Source organism: Grampus griseus (assembly GCF_964374135.1).
Source record: "Grampus griseus genome assembly, chromosome: 8".
NCBI lineage: Eukaryota > Metazoa > Chordata > Mammalia > Artiodactyla > Delphinidae > Grampus > Grampus griseus.
In genome coordinates, this window is record NC_139002.1 from 48,523,148 (window position 1) to 48,547,755 (window position 24,608).

The following is a 24,608-nucleotide window of genomic DNA, read 5'->3' on the forward strand; positions in this document are numbered from 1 at the left end:
CAGAGACAAGTGATTTTCCTTGTCCTCTTCTATTCATATGTTTATCCATTCTTTCATTTAATGCATATTTATGAGGTAACTATGTATCTGCCATGGTTCTACTGCATAGCATGAAATAGTTAAAAATCCCTGTCGGGCTTCCCTGGTGGCGTAGTGGTTGAGAGTACGCCTGCTGATGCAGGGGACACAGGTTCGTGCCCCGAACCGGGAGGATCCCACATGCAGCGGAGCGGCTGGGCCCGTGAGCCATGGCCGCTGAGCCTGCGCGTCCGGAGCCTGTGCTCTGCAACGGGAGAGGCCACTACAGTGAGAGGCCCACATACCGCAAAAAAATAAAAATAAAATCCCTGTCATCTGGAGTTTATATTTTCACCAAGGAGATAGGCAATAAAAAATTAAATAAAATACATAGATAATTTATATCGTATATCACAAGGTAATAAGTGCTAAGGGACACTGAAAATAGAGCAGGATAAAGAAGTGGGATGGATTGTTAGGGGACAGTATTAAATAGGGAGGTCAGGGTCAGGGTCCCAGAGAAATTGAAATTTTAACAACAGCCTGAAGGCAGGGTGTTCCAGGCAGCAGAAACAGCTAGAGCAAATGCCCTAAGGTGGGAGTGTGTCTGGCATGTTCTAGAAATATCAAGGCAGTAACTGTGTCTAGAGTGGATTGAAGGAAGGAAGTACGAGCAAATGAGGATAGAGAATGATCCTATAATGTAGACAGACTACCCCTGCTTTCACAGAGCGTGTGCAAGGAAACCAGTACCTCCAAACTGATCATTTGGATTTGGTCTTATGGCTTGGTGGACCTAGACCACATTTGTCTTCATAGAGCAGTCCTCCAAAAAGCCAAGACATCATCTGGATTTAGACCATTGCTTCAGCCAGTTTCAGCCACAGTCACTCATATGAACTCATGGATCATTATTTCTGTACTGTTTCTGGTCAATCCATTTCTTTACATTTATGTTGGCTACAGTTGATAGCAGCTGTTATGCAGTGCATTGTATGTACTCAGGAGATTCTTGTTGAATGAGTGGATATATGAGTGAGTGAGTGAATGAATAAATGAATGGATGGATGGATGGATGGATGGATGGATGGATGGATGGATAGATAGGACCAGATTCGATTTTATAACACAGATGGATACTTCCACCTGTAAATAACCTTGTATTCTGGATGTAGACATAAGCTATACGTTTACCTATCGTGTTGAATTGAATATCTGGAATATGGTTGAATGTTGACCAAATATTGATTATTTTTAAATGTATCCATGTTCCACCAAAGTAAGAGAAATTAAGGGAAGTGTTTAGTTCTGTACCTTTAGAGCCATTCTCTGGCTCTTACTAAAAATACTTTAGCTTAAGCAGAGTCACCAGTTAAGAAGTGCTTAAGCCTAATCTTAGCGGAAAAAACATTGTTTCCTTTTTAGCTGATATATTTATGTCTACGGTATCCACAGTGATTTCATTGTCTTGGTAAAATCTTCAACTTCAAATCTCAACTACATAGTTACTCCCTTTGTTGGACTTAACCTTGTTTATAGTGGTAATTTGTTTCCTTAGCTCTTCTGTAACTCAGACCGGCTGTGGCGTGTACTGTTGGCATAGTAGATGTAAATCAGAGTCCCTGAATTTTCTTTAACCTTTTGTCCACAGTTCGGAATGACTTCTGTACTATTGTAAATGCAGTAGATTGATCCTAGCATGTGGCTATGAAACTTTTGTAAATATGTTTTTTAAGCTTTCCTATAATCATATATAAATATGAAGTAACAGTTTTAGAAAACATGAGCTGATATGTATTTTTAATTTCATAGGAAAAGCCAGTTGGGGACATTTTATCTACCCTTGGTCATCTTTCACTTGGTAAACAAATTCTTTAAATATGAGGGAAACAAATATGTTTATAGATCTATGCAATGTCAAAGCATCAATAAAGAATAATTACCCACTCTAGTAGGAAATTAAATAACACTTAGTTTAATTGCCCTATCAATTTAAATCCATTTTCCATTTATTGTTAACAACTAATTTAACAAAAAAATCACTTCCTTTCAGGTATCATTCCAGAGGTGTTACTTTATAATTTACCATGCCATTATTTTTCCATTAACTAATCACTTATGCTATCTTAAGAGCAGCACATAGCCCTACTCAATATTTATTCAATACAAGGATAGTGAAATGGAGTATTTTTAAAGTGTTTTTCATAGTATAAAGTGCCAAAAATTTTTATGATTGTCTTATCATAAAAGAAGTGTGTGGTTTTTTAAAACTAGGCAACTAGGGGTGTGTGTGTGAGGGGGCGTTAAATTTCTTAAGCAAGTTACAGAAATGTTCTGTCTTTAGTTACAGATGTCTGTGACTTATATCTATCTTTCTGAGTAATTTGCATGTTAATTATTATCATTTCAAAATACAATGAAAATATATGCTATAAGTATTGTACCGAATGTGTATTCAATTATATTCTGAGAAAGATTTTTTTTGTTCTTATACTTTTAAAGAGTCTATCAGTCATTCTTTTAAAATGGCCTCATAATGATTTTTAATAACTATTCTTGTTATCATTCCATAGTTTAATATAAATAAAAGTTTATGACAATATGTATAGACCCTGAGGATGTTATGCTAAGTGAAATAAGTCAGACCGAGAAAGGCAAATACTGTATAATTTCACTTATATGTGGAAATCTAAAAAACAAAACAAAAGAACAAGCATAAAATGGAAACAGAGTGATAAATACAGAGAACAAATAAGTCGTTGCCAGAGGAGAGACGGGTGGAGAGGAGAGAAGATATAGGTGAGGAAGATTAAGAAATACAAACTTCCAGTTACAAAATAAATGAGTCAGTGGTTGTGAAATGTGCAATGTGGAGAATATAGTCAATAACCATGTAATATGTTTGTACGGTGACATATTGTAACTAGACTTATCATGGTGATTATTTCGAAATGTGTAGAAATATCTAATCACTGTGTTGTGTAATAGGAACTAACATAGTATTATAGGGCAATTATACTTCAAAAACAAGCTCAGTCACAGAAAAAGAGATCAAATCTGTGATTACCAAGAGGTGGGGGAAGAGGAGGGGGGAGTTAGATGAAGGCAGTCAAAAGGTACAGACTTCCACTTAGAAGGTAAATAATACGAGGGATATAATATACAACATGAGAAATGTAATTAACACTGCTGTATGTTATACATGAAAGTTAAGAGAGTAAATCCTAAGAGTTCTCATCACAAGGAAAAATTTTTTCTATTTCTTTAATTTTGTATCTATATGACATGATGGATGTTCACTAAACTTACTGTGATAATCATTTCATGATGTATATAAGTCAAATCATCATGCTGTACACCTTAAACTTACACAGTACTGCGTGTCAATTATATCTCAATAAAACTGAAAGAAAAAAATTATAAGCCATAGCATAGTAAAATTCTTCTCTCAAGATGGAAAATTTCCAAAAGACAAAATTTTTTTTTTAAAAAAGGAAATTTTCCATGTTTATAATGATTTCATATTTCATGGTTTGTTACAAACATAATACAAGTATATAATCTATTTGTTTATTCTTTAGACTGTGTGCAGGGATGATTCGTTTGTGTTCATTCTTTATTAACTATAAGTTAATAACAGGAAGTGCCAGAAGTGTGAAAATATGACAAGGTACCCAGAGAAGGAAACATGAAGGGCAAGCATTGAGCTTCTTTTCCTTATCTTCTCTCTGAAATTATTACACCAATATCCAATGTATCTTCCTCATGGCTCTTATCTCAGAATTTGTGGAATGTTCGAATTGCTGTTCTTTTCATTCTAAAATGTCAGAAATATCTAGGTCTCTACCCAAATGACTGGCAGGACTTCTGTTCTCTATGCTAGAGTAACAACAGCAGCAACGAAGTTAAGCCCATAGACTAAACGTGGGCAGGATTGCACTTGTGTTTTGCCTCATTAGCATTAATCAACAAGCTTTCAAATGTTTAAAGGACACAGTTGATTGAAGTAGAATTTATTGTTATTTATACTGTTGTAATAAATTGAGGATTAATTTTTTTTCGACTGTTGAAATGTGACTAATAGCACTTTCTTAAACAAATACAATGCTTTTCTTTTTGTTTCTTTTCCATAGGTTTAGGCTTCAGTATTGCAGGAGGTGTGGGGAACCAACACATTCCTGGAGACAACAGCATTTATGTAACTAAAATTATAGATGGAGGAGCTGCACAGAAAGATGGAAGGTTGCAAGTAGGAGACAGACTACTAATGGTGAGTGTGACTGAAGCAGAACTATGTGTATATTTATAAAGCTCTTGTTTCCCAGTGTATGACTGTCTTAGTCATTTCAGGCTGCCATAACAAAATACCATAGGTTAGGTGACTTAAACAACAGAAATTTTATTTTCTCACAATTCTGGAAGCAGGGAAATTTAAGAGCAAAGTTCTGACCCATTCAGTTTCTAGTGAGGTCTCTCTTCTTGGCTTGCAGACAACTGTCTTGCTGCTGCATCCTCACATGGCCTTTCCTCTGGGCTTGTGCTGAGGGAAAGCTCTCTCTCTCTTTCTCTTTTTATAAAGCCATTAGTCCTATCAGATTAGGACTTAAGTCATGTAATTAATAACCTTAATTGCCTCCTAAAGACCCTATCTCCAAATACAGCCATATTTGGAGTTAGAACTTCAACATAAGAATTTGGGGGGAGGAAGCAGTGACCTTGGGTGGAAATAGAAAAGGGAGAGCAGATTTTGTGGTAAAAGATATCAGAAGTACAGGTATAATTGGAGATGATTTGTTGATATTTTAAAAACAGAAATCTAAATTTTCACCAGTTTTCATAGGCACAGAGATTATGTGTTGCTCTTCCGGTATCTTCCATCTCCTATCAGCCAGAGAGACTGCTAAATCCAGACTGGTAGAGAGATGGGCTTTGCATAGCAAAGTGAAAAACACTATCTGGTTTATTGATCTGTACATTTCTATGCCTGTGTTCTTTGGTTCAACCAGTGTAGACACAGTTCCTGACTTCCAAGAGTTCTGTCACGTGTGCAAATGGATCCCTTCCCCCTCTCCTTTCAGACAGGGTTTCTACTGTTTTATTTGCCAGTTGCTCACATGCTTCAGGAGTCTTGGGCAACGACTGACACCAACATGCAGCCAACCTTTCTGAGCCATGGAGTTATACGATAAACGAAAGCAAAATGTAGGCAATTATAAGCAGTAAAAAATTGGTGATTGCACCTAAAAACTGTTTCATCTCCATTTACTGTTTTATATTAAATCTACAGGATAATAATCAAATACTGAAAATTAATAGAAGATAGTTGTCAAGTAAGAGAAGTATATCTAGTCGTATCGAGTCATATGTCTCCCTTTGTAAAACAGGATCTTGAATCTTTGTCACAAGGAGCCATTATCTCCAATACTTTCATGAGAAGTGTTTGGGAAGGATCAACCTGTACAATTTCAACAGAATAGTAATTTCTAGGACATGTGCAAGTTTTGGGGGTTGAACCTCAAAGTTCATTGTACCCATGTCCCTGGACTCTAGACAGGTTGTTTGTAGTCGCACTGGCCTAATTTCATAGTTGTCAATGATTTTTGTATTGAATTATCTGGATAAGAGCTTTATAATAATCTTGATAACTAACATTTATTTGGCATTTACTGTGCTCCATGTATTTTTTTAAATGTTTTTCTGTAATGTAGTATGTATTTCTCACAACAGCCTCTTTTATATAAGCAAAGGGAAACTGAGGTATAGAGAGAGGTGTACTAACTTGGCCATGGTCATATAGTTAACAATGGACAGAATTGGATTTCAAATGCTTGTAACCACCAAACATGGTCTTTGCATTTGTTTCCTAAAATCTGTCAGTCAGTTCTTTCCTTCCTTCCTTTAGTTATCATTCAGTCATCATTTAGTCATCATTCAGTTATCATTCATTAATTCCTTTATTTAACAAGTAATATATTGAGTACCTACCATGTCCCAGGCAATAAGCACTTCTCAGGAAGGAACTCTGTCAGCAGAAAAAGTATGGTCAAACTGAATGGGCAAAAAATGTGGCATTAATGACTTCAGTCAAAGTTGCAACTAAGAGTTTTTGGCTTCTTTACTACTTGAAGTCACTACAATTTTATTTTTATTTTTTAAACCATTTTATTGAGGTATGACTGACCTGTAAAAAGCTGTACATATTTAATATATACAACTCCATGACTTTGGGGATAAGTACATACCCATGAAACCATCACCACCATCAAGGCTATAAAGTTATCCATCACTTCCCAAAGTTTCCTCTCACGATCGTTATTATCATTATTATTATTATTTTGTGTGTGTATGGGGTAAGAACACTTAACATAAGATCTACCTTCTTAGCAAATTTTAAGTATACGTTACAGTGTTGTTAGCTGTAGGCACTAGGCTGTATAGTAGAACTACCATTTTCATTCTCAGTACATTCTGAATTTTGTTTGCTTGTTTTTGCCTTTGACGTGAATGTTGGTTCTTTTTTTAAAAAAAAACTTAAAGCTCTTTTGTGTGTTTTTTTAATTTTATTTATTTATTTTTGGCTGCATTGGGTGTTCATTGCTGTGCACAGGCTTTCTCTAGTTGTGGCGAGTGGGGGGCTACTCTTCATTGCACTGAACTGGCTTCTCTTTTTGTGGAGCACAGGCTCTAGGTGTGCGGGCTTCAGTAGTTGTGGCACATGGGCTCAGTAGTTGTGGCTCGCGAGCTCTAGAGAGCTGGCTCAGTAGTTGTGGCGCACGGGCTTAGTTGCTCCGTGGCATGTGGGATCCTCCCAGACCAGGGCTCGAACCCATGTCCCCTGCATTGGCAGGCAGACACTTGATCACTGCGCCACCAGGGAAGTCCTAAAAGTTGGTTCTTATGATGTTGTGTCTTCTGAAACAGAAAAGTGTTATTGGGATATGAGACAACTTCTCTCTAACAACTTCTCTCAAGAAGACAAACTTTATAGTTTGTGGACTTAGGGATAAAATAAACTGTGATATCCATTTTCTACATAGTGCTAAATTGAAAAATGAAGAGGACAGTTTCATTCTAAAGTAGTGCGTCATAGCGACTGATTTGACCTTTGGCTCATTGTTCTGTAAGAGTTTGGATGTAGACAGCTCTTCTGGACTGCTTCTGTTATTTCTTCAACTGCTGCTATTATCATATCATGCTAGATGTCATGTGCTGATTTCTTGAAATTCTGTTTAAATTTTTAGTGTTATATTCAAATTCTTAAAAAAAAAACTCAAAGTCTAAATAATTCTGTCAAAGGATTTTCCAGGCACCGTGCTACTTTTCCATTATCATTTTCTTGATATTCATTGTAGACAAAATGATTTCAGAAATAGCTGTGACATAATCTTTAACATAATCCTTAATCCTCCTTTGAGTTTTAAAGCATAGTTTAAAAAAAATGAAGCTTCAACAACCATAGGTCTCTCTCCTCTTACGTAAGGAAAACATAATTAGTACTTTCAAGGCAACTGCCAAGCTGAATCTGGAAATGAAAGAAAATGATTCATTTTATAAAATTCTGAAAGAAAAATGAGCCTGAGGGAAAGCATAAATTAAAAATCCCAGAAGCCACCCCAAAAGGTCAATTATCTTGCTTCAACCAAAAATATTTATTAATGCTCTCCTTCTGTCATTCCTTTCCACCTCCTCTTCCCTTTACTACCCTACATTCATGTCTTCTTCATCTTTCTCCTCTTCTACTCTCCTCCCCCAAAGGAAGTATGAATAATTTAGATTCTGTGATTTACCAGCTGTACCACACTCTATTTTTCTATAAATAGGTTTTTTCTAAAACAATTTGTACCACTCCCTTCCCTCACTTCTTAGGAAAAATTCCTCCATATGTTATTCATTCATAGTTCTGTAAGTAAGTTGATCGAGAATAAAATTCCATTAATTTCTTTAGACTTTTGTGTATAGATCACCATAATTCAGGAAGTCTCCCAGCATCTACCCTGCAGTGAGAGCACAATCTTTTTTTTTTTTTTTTGGGCGGGGTGGGAGTGGGGGTGGGGATCTTTAGTAATAAACCTTTCAGTTTCTCAACTGAAATAACTTTAATGTTGGACACCATCTGAATCATACCATATATACTGGGTACTTTTTTTTCCCTAAATACTTCTTATATATCAGAATTGAAAAGTATCTATCTTAGATATTATCTTATTCCAACTCTCATTTAGTACATCAGAATCCCACAGAAAAGCAACCATGTGAAATAGTCCCTCCCCTCTGCTAGAACTCTGTAAGGATGGAGAACGGAATGCCTCGTCGCAGCTATCCATTAGATACTAACCATCAGTAAAAATGTTTTCCTTAAAATTATATCAAAATATACTTCCCTATACAGCTCTCCCTTTAGTAAAGATCTCTCCCTTTAGTAAAGCTCTCTCCATTGGAAACACAATGATGAATATGAATTCCTCTTCCACATTTGTTTAAAAAGCTATGTCTTGCCAGTTCTCCAGTTCTCAGTCTTTTAAGATGTTTTACATTTTTCCTCTCACTCTTGCACTAAATTTTATCATACATCCATTTATCCTCTGAAAATAGATTACCCTTTTAACAAAACTTCTTTTGATTCTTTAACATGTTATTCCCCAACTTAAAAGAAAAAAAAAAAACAGGCTATATTATTGCATCTGACCTTTACATTTATTCTACTGTAAGAAAACATTATCCTGCCTAAAACCTTTGCGATAACCCCCTTAGTGTTTCAAATAAGATGACTTTAATGTCAGACCTCTCTGATGTTTCATGGGTCACTCAGATGCATGGTATATGTTCTCTTTATCAAAATAACAATTTTTTAAATTTCCCCTGCTACTGGCACTTCTTATCATTCACTAGAATTTTGTTTGTTTTGTTTTGTTTTTTATTTTTTCAAATGACAGTGACATCTGATTTTAATGGATTGTACCAGTAGCTTAGTGTTGCAATCTCAGACTGAATAGATTCTCTCTTGGCCTTGAACTTCATGGAACAGATGGTCAGAGGTTAACAGTATTGATAATTTTCTAATTCTTTCATATATTTTTACACACTCATTTTTATTAAGCCCTACCATGGTGATACATAGAGCCACATATATTACAGAAATGTGATCTTCTTCATCTTTTTTCTACACGATACCAGAAACTTTGAATCTAGGGTCATCTAATTGTCTTCTCTAAAGGGACAACATGAACTGTTAATTGGCAAAGGCCCTGTCGCATTGTGATTTAAAGTTTATAATCTTAGTCTCTTTTTTCCATAACCTTTGCTTGACGTTTGAAGAAAAAATTGTCAGTGAGAGACCTTTTACAGAAAATAAGTCTGTATGTTTTCTTTGCTTAAAGGGAAGCTGAAGACAAGAGGAAAGGTAAATGAGGCATTGAAATAATATGGAAAGACAATGGACTCAGAGATAGGATATCTGGATTCAAGTCCCAGGCAGCCAGCATTAACTCTACTTAACTGACCTTGGGCAAGTCATGTTCATCTTTGGTCTTTTGCTATGTCCTCAATACCATGACAGATTGCCTTAGATCAGTGTTTCCCAAGTGTGTTTTAAAATATTAGTCTCATGTCTGTGTCACATGAAAAGACTCTACAGTCAAATTGAAATTCTACAACCTGTATCTCACCTCTTTTGTAGATTCTCAACAAACTTTAGCATATATAAGGGTCTATGAAGTCCTCCAGTCAAGGAACTAATTTAACTTTGGTACCCTAACTTTCAAATATATTTTACTGTGGAACTTTTTTTCTTAAGTAATGTTTATGAAATACCTAGAACTAGTGTTCACTGGAGTCACTCTGGGATATGCTATGTGTGAGCATCTCCTATTTTTCTTCCAGAATGTGCATCCTATGGTAAGGACATTAGATAGATTTGGGGAAGATGAGTAGAAACAAGATAATTTTCTGAATGAGTATTAGTTGTGAGGACCCACTATCACCTTGTTTCATCCAAATATCAATAAGAAAATCACCTTGAAGACCATGCAAATATGTAGGAGTTATCTGAATAATGAAGAGGATTTTAAAACACTTTCATTGTTTAGGCCAACCTTAAATAAGAACCAAAAGCTCTAACTGTCCCTGCACATGGCTCTTTCCTACCACCAACACACTGCTTCCTCCTTAAGAAGATCTTTCACCCACAGCACCTCCTCACTCCAACACTTGAGAGATGGATAGGGCAGTCATTACTGCTATTCTTATTTTCCGGAAGAGAAAGTTAGAACTCAAAGATGCAAACACTTTTCCAATATTACATAACTAATAAATTGTGAGATTGGATTCAGACCTAGACATCAATTTTCTAAAGCCACATTCCTTTCAGCTGTTTACTCAAGCCCCCTGGTTCTCGATCTTGGTTACACATTTGAATCTCATGGTAAGTTCTTGAACGCTATGGATGCCCAGGCCTCAATCAACCCTGAATAATCAATTCAGAATCTCTGGAGTAGGAGCCATGCCTCGTTTTCTTTTTTTTTTTTTTTTTTAAGTTTTCCAAACAATTCTAACGTGCAGCCAGGTTAAGAACCATAATTCTACCTTGACCTAATCACATCCTACCCCACTCTGCTGCCACTCCACTGCTTCTCCTGAGGGTGACTTCTGAGGTAATGCTCATTCCATCAAGCTGGTATAGCATCATTTAGCAATTTCCAGTCATGGGCTAAAAGGCATTAGAAATAGTTCACCCTTCAGACTCTGTCTCCAGTAGTTAGATTACCTTCTGAAACACCAGGGGGAAAAAATTTTGGATAATTATTTCTTGAACTCCCTTTTAATTTGTCTCAGATACAATAAAATTACAATATAATGCAAATGCAATGATATATTTTATTTAAGGGTTTAAGGGCTTTATTTATAAAGGGATTTTATATAAAGGGTTGAAGCCTTCCATTATATTGTTTATTACTTTTGCTTGTATTCAGTTTAATACCCCTGTTTATAGAACTTACTCTATAGTCATCATATATCGGTACCTAGTATAAAGCGGTGGTTTTAAAATTCTTTAACAGCACACCCCATCAGTAAAACACAAAAAGTTGTCTTTTTTTTTTTTTTAACATCTTTATTGGGGTATAATTGCTTTACAATGGTGTGTTAGTTTCTGCTTTATAACAAAGTGAATCAGTTATACATATACATACGTTCCCGTATCTCTTCCCTCTTGTGTCTCCCTCCCTCCCACCCTCCCTATCCCACCCCTCCAGGCTGTCACAAAGCACCGAGCCAATATCCCTGTGCCATGCGGCTGCTTCCCACTAGCTATCTACCTTACTACGTTTGTTAGTGTGTATGTGTCCATGACTGTTTTTAATATATGTATATCTCTCTACTTTAGATTGCATTCATATATTGTTATGGTAATATATACATTTTATTTTAAACCATACACAAGAAATAGAAAGATGAAGATCGATGTGATAAATATTAATGGAAGTTCAAATATTTCTTCCTGTACCCAGCTGATTGCCCTGGGGTTCCTATCATACGGTCCATTTGGTGACCACTGCTATAGAGGAAGCTGGAGTCAATCAAGACGTCAGTGGCACTTGCTCTCTCTCCCTCTCTCTCTCTCTCTCTATGCAATTGAAGGTGAAGAAATGCATTAATGGGACTTCCCTGATGGCGCAGTGGTTGGGAGTCCGCCTGCCGATGCAGGGGACATGGGTTCGTGCCCTGGTCTGGGAGGATCCCACGTGCCGCGGAGCGGCTGGGCCCGTGGGCCATGGCCACTGGGCCTGCGCGTCCGGAGCCTGTGCTCCGCAACGGGAGGGGCCGCAGCGGTGATAGGCCCGCGTACCGCAAAAGAAAAAAAAGAATCCATCTGCCAATGCAGGGGACATGGGTTCCATCCCTGGTCCTTGAAGGTCCCACATGCCACGGAGCAACTAAACCCGTGCACCACAACTACTGAGCCTGCCCTCTAGAGCCCACGAGCCACAACTACTGAGCTCGTGTGCCACGACTACTGAAGCCCGCTCACCTAGAGCCCATGCTCTGCAACCAAGAGAAGCCACCGCAATAAGAAGCCCAGGTACCGCAATGAAGAGTAGCCCCTGCTCGCCGCAACTAGAGAAAGCCCACACGTAGCAACGAAGACCCAACGCAGCCAAAGATAAATTAATAAATTAATTAATTTTAAAAAATAAATGCTACATAAATAGTTTTTAAAAAAAGAAATGCATTAATGATTAATGGAGGAGGAAGAAATTTGCCCTGTTGGAGCTCTGATTATGTCCCTTATAAGCTGATGTGAGCCGGTGTTCACATTTTGTACCAGCCTTTCATTCTTCTATCCCATGCCTGACACAGAGTGAGTGTCCAGTAAATGTGTATTGTTGGTTGAATGACCTTCATTCCTTATCCTTTCCTCTCTGACTCAACACAACTGTAAAATAGAAGCTCAACACAAATGTCTCATTCTTCGTATAACATAGGGAATTTTGGTTGCTTTTCCTTTGATATGCCACATTGTTTTTGTTTGTTTGTTTGTTTGTTTGCGGTACGCGGGCCTCTCACTCTTGCGGCCTCTCCCGTTGCGGAGCACAGGCTCCGGACGCGCAGGCTCAGCGGCCATGGCTCACGGGCCCAGCCGCTCCATGGCACGTGGGATCCTCCCGGACCGGGGCACGAACCCGTGTCCCCTGCATCGGCAGGCGGACTCTCAACCACTGCGCCACCAGGGAAGCCCCCACATTGTTTTTTTTAACTTATTTAGCGGATTGTTTCAACATTTGTTAAGTGCCTACTGTTTACCCTGTGTCAGCTGGGGGAATACAAAGATGAAAACATCTAATCATTGCCCTTGAGAAGGTCAGCCTTTGAGATGGAAAGAGGCACTGCAGGAGTAAGTGTTGTACGAGATCAGTTTCACAGGAAGAACCCTGAACAGGAAGAAACTATTTCCAGCATTAGGATCAGCAAAAGCACTATGTCTGATTTTGATGTTTGATCGTTATTCGTACGCTGCTGTATGTTATACAGTGTCTTTTCAGGTTCATGGTATCATTTCTTTCTCATAAACACAAGTAAATCAACAAATAAATCAATATTATCCCCATTTTACATATAAGAAAATTAAAACTCAGTAGATATGTTAACTGGCCAAAATTCATAAAACTAGAAATGGATAGCAGATCTGAGTCTACTTTCAAAATTACTCTCATTGTAAAAATTACTCTCAGGCGGCCTTCATTTCTAAAAAACACCTAGGTTTAAAATATGGCTATTGGGCTTCCCTGGTGGCACAGTGGTTGAGAGTCCGCCTGCCGATGCAGGGGACGCAGGTTCATGCCCCAGTCTGGGAAGATCCCACATTCCGCGGAGCAGCTGGGCCTGTGAGCCATGGCCGCTGAGCCTGCGCGTCCGGAGCCTGGGCTCCGCAACGGGAGAGGCCACAACAGTGAGAGGCCCGCATACCACAAAAAATATATATATATATAAAATATGGCTATTATTTCTCATAAATTTAAGTAAAGTCACTGGGCATGAGAAATCAACTTCCTTCTTTCCTATTCCAATTTTCCATTACTCGTGAGGTCTTGCTATGTGTGTCTCATAAAGAGGTCACCACACTTAGTTTCTGTTCTCCCTTACTTAAGGTTTTTGTTCCTATTCATTTGAAAAATAGAGTTAATTTTGTTCTAACCATAACTAATTATGTTCTAACCATAATTAACCATAGTTAATTTTGTTCTAATCATCTCATTGCTGAAAAGATGAAAAATAAGAAAATATTTGTTATTCAGAGATAACCATTATTAACGTTTCTCATGTATTCATAGTTATTTGTAAAACAAATTTTATTATAGCAGCTCATTGCAATGGACTGCAGAGACTTCAGTCTTTGGTTTATGCATATTTCTTTTCATACCATTGACGTTACTACATTAGATTGGCCCCCTTTTTCAGTTATTTTACAATATGGTGATCATCTACTTTGTCTTCGCTTTTAAAGTTAACTTTGGAGTTTGTGATTTTTTTTCCAGTGTTTCTAGAGTCTCACATTTCCTTGTACTATGTCTTAGTACAATTTTTATGTCCCTGATACCTCCCAGTTTGTCTCACTACATTGCTATTCCTGAATGAATATGGAAAGGTCAGTATGTTGCCATCTGTACATTGCTCATTTCTCCTTATCACACCCTCTCATGCCCGCACACCTCCCACCTTTGTACCATCACATATGTATTTGCTAACACTTATTTGAATTCCCACAACACTTGCCATGTTCCCTTCTTGCAAGTCTCCTGGCACCTCTTTCTTCAACTGGTTTGCCCTCTTCTGTCGGCATCATGCTCCAATTCAGTGCTCCCTCTTCCATTCGAGAGAATGAGTCATCTCACCTCCAACCTCTCTCTCTTGGCCTCAGTCCTCTGTCCTATTGAAATACATGGCCAGGCTGCACACATGTCCCCCGCTCTGTGTAGCACACCCCACAGAAACACTTCATTCAAATGCACATGATTTTTTTTTCTGAAACCAGGCCAGTTGCTCAGTGTTCACCATTATAGGCAGATACTTGATGCAAAAGAAAAAAGGAAAAGGAAAAGACAATGGAAAACAATGACAAGAGCAACCAGCCAATCAGTATAATGTCCCTTCTCTCTGTGTACAATCAGCTCCAGCTGTAGGCCCTTTATCTTGAGAGTTCAGAGGATAATGCACACATATAATTACCCCAAATAAACCCACTTTCGTGAAAAACATTTTGAAGACTTCAGCACAAAAGAGCACTTTTGGGTCCAGATCCTATACTATTCTGAATTTTTAAAAAGACCACACAGAAGCCTCATCAACAGTTCTCTAATTAAACTCATCAGTTCACAGATGTTTACAGGAAAATGCTCAGCGAAAATTTTCACCAAGAATTCCTGTTTCCTGAGAAGAGAGATGGATGATGACAATAGTAATAGTAACAAGAGCTCACGTTAATTAGTAATGAGCCTGCCACTTTACATAGGTCAATACATTTAAATCAATAACCCTTTTGAGGCAGTGATTATTCTCATACCTATTTTACAGAAGCCAAAACTGAGGCTAAGTAGGTTAAATAAGTTTCCCAAAGTCACACAGCTAGGTAGTGCCAGGAACAGGATGAGTCCTGGTTTGCATGACTCAAAAGCATGTGCTCTTAATCACTACATATTGCTGCCACCACCTCTTCCATGACGAAAATCAGTGTAAATTTTCCAACATTTCATAGTCACCAAACAAAAACTGACTGAACTACCACTATTTTAAATGACTAATATTTTCCCCAATATCCTCTCTTTCCTCACTCCTCACCTCCAACTTTTCCTCAGCTTCTGTTTTCTGCTCTAAAGATTTTCCTGGTGGTCTGAGAGTCTGTTAAGGCAGTCATTCTCAGAAAACACACTTAAAGATAACATCTTCGGGCTTCCCTGGTGGCGCAGTGGTTCAGAGTCCGCCTGCCGATGCAGGGGACACGGGTTCGTGCCTCGGTCTGGGAAGATCCCACGTGCCGCGGAGCAGCTGGGCCCGTGAGCCATGGCCGCTGAGCCTGCGCGTCCGGAGCCTGTTGCTCCGCAACGGGAGAGGCCACAACAGTGAGAGGCCCGCGCACCGCAAAAAAAAAAAAAAAAGTTAACATCTTCTAGACTGTTTCAAGGCCCAACTTAAAAATGGAAAAAGTGCAGTTGAATATACACTGGCCACATCTCTTTTTCACTGATAATCTAATGAGCTGTGTGCTTTCTGTACCCTGGAGAGAGAGACAATGAGCCCTGTCAGAAACAGAGCTTTTGTGCCACGTGTAGTCTAATCCAGTTGTTTTCTAGCCTTTAGGGTCTTTATATGTTGGCTTCTGATCCTCACTGTTTATGCCAACAAATACCTCCTCTCTTCTCTTTTTTCAATATAGATATTTCTGGGGTGCATGGTCACAATATTCAGAGCCACCTTAGGCAACCATTGTTTAAGAGAAAACGCCCACTTCCATACACATTTTAAACCATTGTATATGAGCATTATTTGTAAATATTCATTATCTAGGTACAAGTGGTACCGCCCTTAAAAAAGTGATTAATCGGGCTTCCCTGGTGGCGCAGTGGTTGAGAGTCCGCCTGCCGATGCAGGGGACGCGGGTCGGTGCCCCGGTCCGGGAAGATCCCACATGCCGCGGAGCAGCTGGGCACGTGAGCCATGGCCGCTGGGCCTGCGCGTCCGGAGCCTGTGCTCCGCAACGGGAGGGGCCGCAACAGTGAGGGGCCTGCGTACCGCAAAAAAAAAAAAAAAAAGTGATTAATCAAATATACAAGGAGGTTTTGAAGAAACATATATATATCAAACTACTTTCCATTTTACTTATTTATTTTTTGACTTTGTCAGTGTATTTGGCTGATGCAATATATTGTCACCACTGGATTAAGTGAGAAGGGTAATGATTACTCAGGCTTTTATAACACTTAGGAATTCACATTACTTCTATATGTAAACTTGGAAAGAGACTCTTCTCCTAAAGGGAGAAAGAATAGGTGATGTAAGCCCTAGGTTTCAGTGAACCAACACTCAAGGGCCGTCTCATTTTCATCTTTTCAGGAGGACGGTGATCCAACTGATGGCTTTGCCACTTGGGGTCTGTGTGACCTATTTGTTGCAAGTTAACTGCTTCAAATGTCAGTTTTTCTCACCGGTAAAATGGGCCTAATTATTCATGTCTACCTCATGGAGCTATAACCAGGACCAATTATATGACTTATGTCAAAATATATACATAGTACTTCCAAGATATATGACATATAAGTGTTAAATAAATGTTAACTCATTATTATTAGTCATTTTTGTTATTTCTCCGTCTATAACTAAAGGCTGCCATCATCAACTGTGTTCCCCATGCCTGTAGTCCCTCTACATTCCCATTCTATATGGGTCTATTTTTCTATCCATTCATTCTATAAACAGCTATGTTCTATTAGAATGTGAGTCTCATGGGAGCAGGCACTGTGTCCATCTGGAGGAAGCAGTATAGATGAGTGGTTAAGAGCATGGTCTCTGGAGCCAAACTGCTTGGCTTTGAATTCTGCCTCTACTACAAATTTGATCAATGACTTTGGGCAAGTTTCTTAACCTCTCGGAGGCATGCTTTTCTCATCTGTAAAATGAAAGTGATTATAATAGCCAGCACATAGGTTATTGTGGGGCTTTATCGTGTTAATATAAGTAAAATAATTTAGAGTAGTGCCTGACATGTAATAGGGCTGTATGTGTCTGCTATGATTATGATTATCATTCTTATTTTTTATCACTATATCTCTAACATGTAGAACAGTGGCTGACACATAATAGGTATGCAATAAATATTTGATCAATGAATAAACAAGTGCTAGACATTGGAAATACAAAAGATTTACAAGAATGTCACTTGTCTAGAAGAGAACTGTAGGAACCAGTAGAGAGGCTTACAGCTTACTGGAGAGCTCATGGTCAGCAGTCAGGTTCAGTTCCCTCCTGTTCCAGGGTCCCTAACCTGGGCTACACCACCAAAGGATTAACTGACACATGGAATTTATATAGCAACATGAAGCAAAAATAAAAAGCAATGCTACGAGGTATTAAATGACTAAAGTGCTGATTAGATAGTACAGAGAATATGTAGGAATCCAATCTATTTTATTTATTTACATTTATGTTACATTTATTTGAATTCCACATCATTTCAGCAGGAACCAACTAAAGAATTGCTTCATAAAAAAATAAGAGCCAAATAAGGATAACCTAGGTGTGCAAAATATTTCCTAAATATTTGAAAACCATTTAAGAGAAGTGTTGCAAAGACCCACTGTAAGCCACTGCCATGAAGTAGTAATTGCTGAGGTATCACAGGCTTTTCTGTCCAATAACAAAAGAGGAGTTGCTGTTAAAGCCGATAGCGTTAAGGTACTCTTGAACTTGTTCACCTGAAAAGTTCTGTGTTCCAACATTAGCACTCTTTCCTTAGAAAATAGACTCATGTTAAATGACATTTTGATACGAACAGTTTTTAAAGTGAGAAAAGCCAAGTTTGCTGAAGCTGTGGGAAATGGGGGCTCTCGTATAATTGTGGTCTAAGAGTAAACTGGTTCATGTTTCCAAAGGGCACTTTGGACATAGGTATCAGAGCCCTTATAATATTCATATACTTTGTCCAGTGTTCGTTTGTATGAGTTATCCTGAAGAAGTCGTCGAAGTGGTGTAGAAAAAAGTTTATTGCAACATCATTTATAATAGAATAAAATTAGAACCAACATAAACATGCTTTAGTAAGAGATTAGTTAAATCATTATGTTATAGCCATGCAGCACAGTGCTTTGTAGGAAACAAAATTCATGTTGTTGAAGTACATTCATGTTAGAGGCAAATGTTCACTCGAAGTTAAAAAGCAGGTTCTACAACAGTGTGTGTAATATGGTCACAGTCGTCTAAAGAAATATATCCATATAGGGAGATTAGGGATAATATTTATTTTCTTCTGTTGTTTTTGTTTGTTTTCTTCAATGGATGTGTATTACTTCTGTAATCACAATCACTATAGCATAAGAAGGACATTTGACCCCTTTGTTCCTTTTTCCACAAAGAGTATTCTGATTTCTATTATAAAATATCGTTTCCTCTTAGAAAAAGGCAGAAGCAACCTTGTTTTTTAACATCAACAACTGTACCTTATCTGCTTTGGCTAATGCCTTTAATCTATCTGTTCTGTCAAAGTGTGATATAGATACTGGACTATAATGATTGCAATTTAATCTTTACATAAGTCGTAATTTTGTATATCTTCTTGCCTGAATAGTTCTCTTCACCTGCATAGATTTGGCTCTAATAATGAATGTTTTCCCCTTTCAGGTAAACAATTACAGTTTAGAAGAAGTAACACATGAAGAGGCGGTAGCAATATTGAAGAACACATCAGATGTAGTTTATCTAAAAGTTGGCAAAGCCACCACCATTTATATGACTGATCCTTACGGCCCACCTGATATTACTCACTGTAAGTACCACGCTCAGTGTCATCTTTGAACAGCACGCCAGGTTTGCAAAATCGGAATTCTACAAAGCTTGGCAAAGTCCTCCACTTGCACCTTCACTCTTTTTAGCCTGTGGAAATACCTCACGGAGATCCTGCACTTGACTCCCCAGTTGCCTTGGAGGCCTTGCCTGATGAGTTGTCAGATTCACCCTTATGGAAAGGCTCGATGATGTATGTTATGGACAGTGTGATTACAATAGCATAGGGGCAACACATTTTCTAAATTTATTTTATTGAGGTATAGTTGATTTACAATGTTGTGTTAACTGCTGCTGTACAGCAAAGTGATTCAGTTATACATATATATATGTATACACATTATTTTCATATTCTTTTTTACATGGTTTATCACAGGATATTGAATATAGTTCTCTGTGCTATACAGTAGGACCTCATTGCTTGTGCATTCTATATATAATAGTTTGCATCTGCTAATCCCAAACTCCCAACCCATCCCTCCCCCAACCCCTCCCCCCTTGGCAATCACACGTCTGTTTGCTATGTCTATGAGTCTGTTTCTGTTTCATAGATAGGTTCATTTGTGTCATATTTTAGATTCCACATATAAGTGATATCATATGGTATTTGTCTTTCTCTTTCTGACTTACTTCACTTAGTATGATGATCTCTAGGTCCATCCATGTTGCTGCAAATGGCATTATTTCATTCTTTTACATGGCTGAGTAGTATTCCAAGGGGCAATGCATTTTTAAAGTCTGTTTCTCAAGCCCCTGAAGGAGGATAGCTCTCATGTCCTAATAGTCTCTCTTCCTAGTTCAAATCTATATAGCCGCAGAGTGGAAAAGAGGGACAGGCAAAATAAACCAGAGATAGCACTGTGCTTCTTCCTGGGGGAAAGGATCTTGCCGTCAATTGGTGAAATCATAATCCTTAATAACTATCATTATAGTTACCTTTACCAGAATTTGATATATTGGCAGGGAAGCCAGAGAAAATTGTTGATCACTATGGCAGTGGAGATGGGGTGGAGGTCCGTGCTTCTAGGGCAACAAATAACAATAAGATGCTCTACTGCGTCCTCACAAAGTCCACTGCTGCATAAGCCCCGTGTTTTCCCCTCTTCTTAATAGGTCAACAAGAAGATTCTGTCCTTGGGGACTAGATTTAGAAGCAATTCATTTCTTTGATGTGAGTTTAAGGGATAGTTTTGTCAGCATGAGTAAATGTGCTCATTCTGAAATTTTGAGAAACCAATTGTGAGGCTGGGAACTCAGAATGTCTTCAGGACCTGTCATTAATTAGTACTACGGTCTTAAGCAAGTTGTTTGACCTCTCTTAGATTTGGACGTTTCTCTTGAAATTTAAATGTTGAATGATTTTGTTATCTGCCCATTACATTAGCTATTGCTTTTCTTAATGGTGATTCTAAAATGACTTGCCCCAAAATATGTCTTTTTGTCAAGCAAGCAGTAAGATGAGATCAGCCTTACCTCAGGATATGAAAGAGTGTTAACTTTCAGAGTTTTTCAAACTGGATAAATTTAGAAAAATCTGTCTTGAGCCTCTGTGAGCCTCTTCTTGAAGGGCATATAAGATCAACGTCAAAGAGAAAAAGGAGAAAACAAAACTTGCTATTCAATTCAAGAAATGTGTATTGAGTAATTTCAATACATGCAAGACACCTTGTAAGGTAATATGTGTGATACAAAGGAGATAAAATCATGGCCTTCATTGAAAGGAAGGCTAATGCAGATATATAAATAGTAGCAATATTTGGCAAACTGAGAGGGATGTACATGCTATGAGACAGGTAAAAATATATGTCCTTTGGGCACTCAAAGGAAAGGGATATCACCTGTCTTCGGAAGATCAGAAAAATCTTTATGCAGAGGGTGGCATTTGAATTTTATCTTGAAAAATTGGATGAGATTTCAGTATCAGAGATGAGATAGGAGAGAGAAGTTGCAGGTAGCTGGTAGAGTGGAGCAAAGGTACAGATATTGGGGAGAACAGGCCTTATTTAAGGACCATAGGAGATTCATAAGGGGGGATATTAAAATGAGTCAATCTTGTAAGCATGGTGAAAGGGAGAATTTATATTCAATACAGTAGTGGCAATGGAGAGTGTGTAAGCAAGAGAACAGCATGATCAGACCTGGATTTCTCAATGTATAAAATGGATTTGGGGAGAGAACAGCAGCAGGAGACCCAGTTAGGAGGCTTTTCAGTCACCCAAAAGGGGGATGAATTAGGGTGCAGGAACAGAAGAGAAAGGCCAGAGTTAGCCTGTCTGGCATGGGAGTAGAGCATATTTAGGGATTAAAGTCTTATACAAGAACTTGCTCCTAAGAGCCTTCTGCTTTTGATGGTTTGATATTAATTACATGAAAAGAATGCAAGCTCTGCAATTAAAAAGCTAACATTTTTATTTCAATAGAAAATTAATCATTGTTCTGAAAATATGAGTGCTGGGTCTCTCCTCCAGTTTTTCTCTTCACCTAATTATACGAACTGGGCTTACAGATATAACTGTTATTACATCTTTCCAATCCTAAAGGTCACCATGTGCTTGTACATATTAAATGCAAACAAACAGCAACTCCCTCCTCTTGAAGGATCAGAAAATTCTTAGCGGGTAGCAAAGCCTTTCTATTTTTAACAGAACTGTAGCATGACACATTGAATCAGCCACATAACAGATTTCTTTTCTTTTCTTTCACCCCTTAGCTTATTCTCCACCAATGGGAAACCATCTTCTCTCTGGCAACAATGGCACTTTAGAATACAAAACCTCCCTGCCGCCCATCTCTCCAGGAAGGTACTCACCAATTCCAAAGCACATGCTTGTTGAAGACGATTATACCAGGTCAGATATGCTTTTGGTTAATTGGGTTTGCGATCATTACAAGGAAGAAATTGCATTTGCCTAACATGGCAGCTGTTGCTTCTCAGCCCCATTCAAACTTATGATAGTCTCACCTCAAGTGAAAATCTGCCAAGACTTATAAACATGTGTCATTGTCATCTGTTGGAAGCAAAAACCACAAATTCTTTGTGGAGAGGTAGTAATAGACACACAACCATCACTTTGCAATCTGTTAGGACTTTCGATATCTAACAACATTTGAGCTTTACAGCTATACTGTAAGATAGGTATCATTACTCAAAGACAGAAGATGGTGCTGAGGTTCAGAAAGAAGGAAGTAGCATAGCAGTATGTACGAGTCCCCTTGTAACCACATATCTGGTTCGTAGAAGAGTCAGAACTGAAAAACTCTGGGGTTTTTTTTTACTCTAAATTCCATGTTCTTGCCACCAACAGCTACACACAATTCACTGGAACTGAGGCTTCAGTCAGTCCTCCCTTGAGTGCAGTAACTACAGGTGGAAAGGAAAGGAGTGAAATTAACTCCAAATGGTTTGAATTTAATATATCTCAGTCTCAAAGGGGAACAGCGCAGGATTTTAGGACACAGCACAGAACCACATGGCTAACCCCACAACATAAAACTACATTTAGGGCTTCCCTGGTTGCGCAGTGGTTAAGAATCCGCCTGTCAATGCCGGGGACATGGGTTCGAGCCCTGGTCAGGGAAGATCCCGCATACCGCGAGCAACTAATCCTGTGCGCCACAACTACAGAGCCTGTGCTCTAGAGCCCGTGCTCCGCAACAAGAGAAGCCACCACAATGAATAGCCCACACACCCCAACGAAGAGTAGCCCCCACTCGCCGCAACTAGAGAAAGCCCGCACGCAGCAACAATGACCCAACGCAGCCAAAAATAAATAAATTAAATAAGTAAATTTACTTTTTTTAAAAAACTAAATCTAGCTGGCATGCCTCTGAAAAAGTCAGGTCTGACAGTTCAGAGAAGACCAACTTAGTTTACATCATGGTCACTGGTTAGGATTAAGTAACTTTTGGATGATGAACAAATGAATGAATGAAGAGGTGGATGAATAATAGGAAAGGTACATTTTTTCTTTTTTATCTTTAAATGTTTTTGTTCCAAAGTAATGCGTGCTCACTGCATTTGGTGAGGTAATGCAAAGATTTTCAAGAAACAAAAATCTCTCTCAAGCCCGGCAAGGTTCCCAGTGTGGCATTCTGGCTTGAACCGTGCATACCTTTTCTGTGTTCATACAGACGTGTACAAAGCATACTCAGATGTAACTGGGGCTTGACATTGTTTTTACAAAATAAGTTTGTATTTTACACATTGCTTTGCAACTTGCTTTTCTCATTGAGAAAAACTTTTACCCAAAATGAGATTGCATACGGATATGTACACTTTTTTTCTGAAACTGTTTGTGTGGAAAAGCGATACAGATGGATCCTTTAGTTTTATATCCTGCCTGTCTACTGAAGTCATTTGTCAGCCTTTAAAAAAATTGAGGAGACTTCCTGCTGCTTAACTTTCCTTGCTGGTGCCCGTGTGTGCTTTGGTCTTTTCATTCCTTTCCTATTTCTTTTTAAATGATTAAGCATTTTCCATTTATTTTGCAATTTCAGGTTTGCTGAAGTGGCTTGTTACATCTTTAGCCAAGGAATGGAATGTTTAGATGCTGCAAATGTGCATCTGTGGTTTAAATTAAATATAAACCTCTTCCTACGCTGATATGTCTAATCTCTCTGCTCTTAATTAAAATGAAGGCTGCAGCAAAGATAATCCTCATGTTTCTCTAAAGATTGTATAAATATAGCCACCTTTATTCACCAGAGCAATAATCTATTTGCTCTCATCCTATCGCCACTATTTGATAGGATTTTAATTTGAAGATGTCATTTTATCATACTAGGCCCCATAGTGAATTAAAATTTATTAAACCCCATTCATAATCCAGGCCCTTTGCTAGCTGTTTTACTTACACTATCCTTTTAATCCTCCCCAAAACACAGAAAGAAGGGCTGTCATCCCCATTTTAGAGATGCAGAAATTGAAGCTCAAGGAGGTTAGGGAATTTGCTTGTGGGCACACAGCTTTTAAGTAGGAAAACTGGGTGCCCTGCCAGCTTTAAAATTCTGGCTAGGAAGAAACATGTTAATTTTCTCCTTATTTTTAAAATGAAAACCAAGTCATGTAAAACTGTTCTCATCGTAAAAAAAAAATATGTGGCTAGAAAGGGACCCAAGAGTTTTGATGAGCTCTGAAGACAATTAGATGCAGTCTGAGACATACTTCTACCACTGGCTGACTGTGTGAGCTTGGGCAAATCTTTTTTTTTTTTTTTTTTTTTCTATACGCGGGCCTCTCCCTGTTGTGGCCTCTCCCGCTGCGGAGCACAGTCTCCGGACGCGCAGGCTCAGCGGCCATGGCTCACGGGCCCAGCCTCTCAGCGGCATGTGGGATCTTCCCGGACCGGGTCACAAACCCGTGTCCCCTGCATCGGCAGGCGGACTCTCAATCACTGCGCCACCAGGGAAGCCCTTGGGCAAATCTTTTAACCACTGCAAGCCTCAGTTTCTTCATCTCTACAAAGGGGAGAGTAATCAAATCTTTCTCAATAGGTTGTTGTAATGATTAAATGAGATAATACCTGCAAAGAACTTATAACAGTGCC

General features: G+C 38.5%; 1 protein-coding gene across 6 annotated transcripts in view; it reads left to right on the forward strand.

Annotated features, from left to right (window-relative positions):
• The window catches only part of DLG2 (discs large MAGUK scaffold protein 2), a gene marked incomplete at its 5' end in the record, with an annotated part of 938,475 nt that overhangs the window by 400,308 nt on the left and 513,559 nt on the right, over window positions 1–24,608 (forward strand). For all 6 annotated transcript variants that reach the window (XM_082659633.1, XM_082659629.1, XM_082659630.1 and 3 more), the window contains 3 exons: window positions 4,152–4,288; window positions 18,901–19,045; window positions 21,773–21,911. In XM_082659633.1, coding sequence (XP_082515759.1) covers window positions 4,152–4,288; window positions 18,901–19,045; window positions 21,773–21,911 — 421 coding nt within the window. The remainder of the gene's footprint in view (window positions 1–4,151; window positions 4,289–18,900; window positions 19,046–21,772; window positions 21,912–24,608) is intronic.